General features: G+C 34.6%; 1 protein-coding gene across 2 annotated transcripts; it reads right to left on the bottom strand.

The window, feature by feature from the left end:
• Positions 1-50: 50 nt before the first annotated feature.
• LOC123270443 (uncharacterized protein K02A2.6-like) lies at positions 51-4,856 on the bottom strand. Of its 2 annotated transcripts, none has more exons than XM_044736484.1 (2): positions 1,808-4,856; positions 51-1,744 (listed from the first exon to the last, which is right to left on the bottom strand). In XM_044736484.1, exons 1-2 carry the CDS (start codon positions 4,534-4,536, stop codon positions 271-273), a joined length of 4,203 nt encoding a protein of 1,400 aa, XP_044592419.1. In that variant the 5' UTR covers positions 4,537-4,856; the 3' UTR covers positions 51-270. The 2 variants fall into 2 exon arrangements, with proteins under 2 accessions (XP_044592419.1, XP_044592420.1); XM_044736485.1 differs by having other exon boundaries at positions 1,829-4,856.
• Between the last annotated feature and the right edge of the window lie 1,144 nt (positions 4,857-6,000).

Here is a 6,000-nt window from a genome sequence, read left to right as displayed (position 1 = left end):
AATGTATGTGAGAATACTAGAATAATTCTAGGTCAATAAGCAACAACTCATTTAGTATTAAAATATATAAATATAGTTTAATGTGTTAAGTTATAATAAAAGAGTACAGAGGTTCACAACTATCCAGAATACCAGCTTACTCACTGGTTGCACACAAGCGACTGACATTGGTAACGCACTCACAATATAAGACACTTAAGTTAACTATGAGCGACATCTATCAAACATTACAATCCTTCCTTTTTAATCTTAAACATCCGCAAGTTACTATTATAAATTTAATCTATTAGGTACCCTAATTGTTCGCTGAGACCTACGTATTGGAGTTTCCATTTTTACCTTACTAGCGCTTGTACGGTCTAACGTTATCTCTCGACATTCATGCGTTGATGTGTCTTTCACTTCAATAGGTTCATCACGTGCTTCATTACAATTATCATTCTTATCAATCGGTGTTCTATTTTGATACAGCCTTGTTACATCCATATAATTACGTGTCACATCATTCAAAACCCGTTCCTGATCCGTTCCACGATCTACATAATTTTGACTACAAACTCTAATTTGATCAGCATGTCTTTTCCAAGTATGCACACCTGTATCTACTAGATACGTAACAGGACTTAGCTGAGAATTAATAGTTGCAACTAACCATGAGCCTGTTCGGTAATCTTTAACCATAACTTGTGAGCCCACTTCAAAATTAACCACTCGATTACCCGTGGAACTACGCCTTTGTGCATCTTGCTTATTCTTAACGTACTCGCTAACATCCGGTCTAATTAAATCTAATATTGTCCTGAACTTACGACCAATTTGCAACTCTGCAGGACTAACTCCTGTAGTCGCGTGCGGTGTTGCTCTAGCATAAAACAAGTATTTAATTAGCGCCTCACTTTTATCGTACCCAGATTTCAACATTAGCTTAAATTTACTTTTAAAAGATCTAACCGCGTTCTCAGCAGCTCCATTCGAAGCTGGATGATACGGTGCTGTTTTAATGTGGACAATTCCATATTTCTTAACAAACTCTGCGAAGTCTGCTGACGCAAACGCAGGACCATTATCCGAAACAATTTTATGTGGTAACCCCCAAGTCGCGAAATAATCACTTAAAACCAATACAGTTGTTTTAGTTGTAATATCTCTTACAGCACGGATATCTACCCATTTAGAAAAAGCATCAATAATGACTAAATACATTTGAGAATCAATAGGTCCAAGAAAATCTAAATGAAGCCTATGGTTAGGTGCATCAGGCCAGCTCCACGAATGCAATTGAGTTCTAGGCGGTTGATCCGCATTTTCCAAGCAAAATTTACACGATTTACTGATTTCCTCAATATCGGAATCAATGCTTGGCCACCATACAAACGACCTAGCCATAGCCTTCATTTTAACAATACCAAAATGTATACTATGTAGTTCATTTAACATCTGTTTTTGTAAAGTTTTGGGTACCACAACACGATGGCCCCACATAACACAATCATTTTCAATGGATAATTCGCGAGCTCTGTTCTTATACGGTGTAAACTCATCATCAACTTTACTAGGCCAGCCATTCTTAATATATTGAATGACCAGTTGTAGTACTCGATCCTCACAAGACTCCCGAATTAGTGTCTCATAATTAATAGTAATTGCTTCATCTAAAACATAATTCAAGTATGTATATTCGGGCGACTGGACCTCCTGGTTATCAATCGTCTCAAACTCAGACTCCACTGAACTCTTGCAAGCTCTAGATAGAAAATCAGCTGTTTTATTGTCAATTCCCTTAATATATTTAATTTCAAAGTCGTACCCCAACAAGATTACAGCCCACCTTTGGAGTCGACTAGCTGCCATAACTGGAATTCCCTTGTTAGGTCCGAAAATGTATATCAAAGGCTTATGGTCCGTTTCTAATACAAAATGTTTACCGTACAAGTATTGGTGAAATGTCTTGACTGCGAACACAATTGCGGCCGCTTCCTTGTCAATTTGAGAGTAACCTCTTTCAGCCTTGGTTAGTGATCTTGACGCAAAAGCAATGGGTCGGCAGTTCTTATTTGATAAAACGTGGGCAATGACTGCCCCCAACCCATATGGAGACGCGTCACACGTGACTTTAATTGGCAATTCTGGGTTATAATGCATCAATACTTGCTGCGAGCAAAGACAAGCCTTAACTTCATCAAACGCTACCTGTTGTGTACTACTCCAGGACCAAGCGTGGTCCTTTCTCAAAAGTTTATATAAAGGTTCAACAATACTCGAATAGTTCCGAATGAATTTTGAATAATAGTTAACCATTCCTAAAAAAGCGCGTAATTCCGATTGATTACTAGGAACAGTAATACTAGAAATAGCTATAGTCTTTTTGTCCGATATACTGATCCCGTTTTTACCAACAACAAATCCTAGAAATTCGACTTGTTTTTTGCCAATTTCACATTTCTCTTTACGTAACGTTAAACCGCATTCTTTTAATTTGTTCAAAACGGCTTTTAATCGATTGTCGTGTTCTTGTGCCGTCGTACCATATACAAAAAGATCGTCGTAGAAAATCTTAACCCCTTCGAACCCTTTAAATTGTTTCTCCAGTTCACTTTGAAATATTCCCGGTGCTGGAGACACTCCAAAACATAGACGATTATATCCGAACAATCCCAAATGTGTAGCTATTACTACTAATTCTTTCGATTTATCATCTAATTCAAATTGCTGATAAGCATCCGATAAATCTAATTTTGACACGCGTTCTATTTTCCTAACTGCTGACAGTAAATCTTGAATTCTAGGTATCGGGTGTTTATTTTTCTTTAACCACGGGTTCAGCGTAACCTTAAAATCACCGCAAATACGAATTTGACCATTTTTCTTGACAATCGGAACTATTGGAGTTGCCCATTCGCTGTCGCTTACTGGCATTAAAATACCTTTATTAACTAACCTTTTAATTTCATTTTCAACTTTATCTTTGAGCGCGTAAGGCAATGGTCTAGGCTTGCAACAAGTCGGTTTTGCGCCGTCTTTCAACTCTAATTTAATTTTTCGCTTATTATATTTACCCAGTTCATCTGTAAATACTACTTCAAATTCTTCCATAATTTTCTCACTATTAATCTCCTCCCCCACAAATTTAAGCCCTAGTGTTGAGTTTGAGCCGATTGGTCCCAGAAGTTCCAACTCTTGTATCCAGTCTCGTCCAACAATTGGATTGTTATTACCCTGAAATACATACAACTTTAATTCATGCATTCTATTTTTATGCTCAACATTTACCATAATAAAGCCTAATGGTTTCATAACATCACCTTGATAAGATTTAAACTTGCGATTACTAGTTAACATGTTTTTATTTTTGAAACATTTATCATAAGTTCCTTTAGAGATAGCTGACACTGGAGAACCCGTATCTAATTCTAATTTAGTCGCTTTATTTTCTACTGTTAAATTGACAAAAATTAAATTATTTTTATTACTATCACTGACAACAACCTTTGAGTCATTTATATGAAATAGTTTCTCCATATCATCAGCTATGTCTAAATCCTCAATAAAATTTTGATTCTCTCGCTTAAACGACTTATTCTTATCATAATTCTTATACTTATTCTCATTATTTTTAATCGCATTCTTATGATTATCTTTTTTGTCTTTACTCTTACACATTTGAGCTAAATGACCTTCGACTTTACAAATATTACACTTGTAATTTTTATACTTGCAATGAACCTTTATGTGGCCATCATTTCCACAACAATAGCATTTAATACTTTCCTTAATCTTCTTATCCTGAACGTAGTTGATCATCGATGAGTCATCCTTCATAGACGTAGATTCCATTCTCATGACATCGTTAGCCGCTGACTCTAACGCTGAGGAAATTTCAACTGCTCGACTATAAGTGAGGTTTGGTTCCCCTAAAAGTCTCTTCTTAATCGCTGCACTCTTCAGGCCCCAAACAAATTGATCTCTGATACTGGACTCCAGGTTTTCACCAAATTTACACTGCATTGACAGTTTTTTTAACTCCGCCAAATAAGATTTAACATCTTGATCATTTGTTTGACGACATTCCTTAAACTTGTAGCGCTCGGTAATTACGCTGGGAGCTGGTTGAAGATGATTACCCATTATTGTCATTAACTCCTCTAGCTTCTTCTTAGATGGTGACTCTGGTGTACATAAATTCCTTAATAACTCATATGCTTGAGGGCCCAATGACGTGATGAATAACGACTTTTTCTTATTCTCCGGTACACTATTGACAACGACATAATGTTCAAAACGTTCTGTCCATGCTGTCCAATTATCTGTGATTTCGAATTCCTTGAGTGAACCGATACCACTTAACATAACCATTGGTTGCGTCGACTCACGATCATGCTTTTCCTTTTCAGCTTGCAATTTCGACTTTTGACTCTGTAGTTGTGCTTTGTATTTATCAAGCTCTTGTCTCTCTGAATTAAGTTTTTGACCCTCGTGAATGATCCTTTGGCGTTCAGCTTCTAGCTCTTTCTTTAGTCTTTCTAGTTCTTCACTCATCTTGACGCTTGGAATTTGCACGCACTTGGACTATTAGTAACTTTCTCTTAATTATTTTATTCTCGTCGCCACTGTAATGTATGTGAGAATACTAGAATAATTCTAGGTCAATAAGCAACAACTCATTTAGTATTAAAATATATAAATATAGTTTAATGTGTTAAGTTATAATAAAAGAGTACAGAGGTTCACAACTATCCAGAATACCAGCTTACTCACTGGTTGCACACAAGCGACTGACATTGGTAACGCACTCACAATATAAGACACTTAAGTTAACTATGAGCGACATCTATCAAACATTACAATTATAATAACTAAAATAAATGTGATCTATGATTTAAGGTAACATTGAATTATATCATTAATTATTTTTAAAAATTTAGTAATATAAAGAAGTAAAATCAAAAATATAAAAAAAAAAAATTAATAATAATAATTTTGGTTTTAATTATCATTATTGAAATTTAAAATAACAATAATAATAAAATATCGATTAAAAAATAATTATGTCACACGTAATGGATAAATAATTGACTAAAGCAACCCTTTAATATTTAATAAACTCTCTTCACGCTATTTATTATATTAATAATTTTATATCAGCTCCAAGTACCCTAAATAATAAATTCTAAACTAAAAAAAAATCCTCCCCCTTCCTAATCAACAAAACAAATATTTATCATTTCTCAAAAAACTTGAGTCAGATATTTTCCCCAATTATCTATTTTCTACTGATGTATTATTAAATTAAATTGTCAAGGCTGAAAAATTTTTTATTTATCGGTTGAAAGTGTATTATTACAAGCATTTATTAGATCCAAGGTCCAGAAGGAGCTACCAGTATCACTTTAACACCCAGTAATTGATTGCTCGAGACCAAACGCCGGTGCAGAGGCAGGAATATCTGGCCCTGAAAAAAGAGATTAAGCGGCGTACCTCACCGGGGGAGAAGAATTTGCGGATAGCGACCAGAGGGACTCGACAGATTATTGTTCAGCATGCCCGAATTTCGGTTCTGGGCCTGAACAAAAATCATTAACTATCCTTGAGAGTATTCTCTACTAGTGATATATTATTAGAATTATTATTTTATTTTTTTTTTTTTTTTTTTGGATCTGCTATCTGATAGTTTGAGTGATATTAGCTGTAAGATCGTTAAAACTGGTGATTTCAATACTTATATGTATGTTTATCAGACACCAGGCTCGTATATTACATGATGCAAGATTTGCGCTCTTAAATGACTTTTATAATTTTATTTTGCTTTATTATAATTATAATTATAATTTTGCTTTAATTTAAACAAAACAATCTTGTTACTAACTATCAAATAATTATTTAGACCTGGTGCTGTCAAACTAACTTAGTGGGTGTATAACAACAGCATCACTTGGCAAATTATCAACTTAATGGTGTTAATTATGTGCAATTGCTACAACTTTTATAATAATAAATATATTA

Source organism: Cotesia glomerata, linkage group LG8 (assembly GCF_020080835.1).
Source record: "Cotesia glomerata isolate CgM1 linkage group LG8, MPM_Cglom_v2.3, whole genome shotgun sequence".
Classification (NCBI taxonomy): Eukaryota; Metazoa; Arthropoda; class Insecta; order Hymenoptera; family Braconidae; genus Cotesia; species Cotesia glomerata.
This window is presented reverse-complemented; position numbering and strand designations above follow the sequence as displayed.

Excerpts from the sequence above, each read along its gene's own strand:
- LOC123270443 (XM_044736484.1), bottom strand. The coding sequence starts at position 4,536 with ATGAGTGAAGAACTAGAAAGACTAAAGAAAGAGCTAGAAGCTGAACGC. Across the intron at positions 1,745-1,807 it reads TGGGCTGTAATCTTGTTGGG|AGCTTGCAAGAGTTCAGTGG; the intron begins GTACGACTTTGA and ends TTTTCTATCTAG.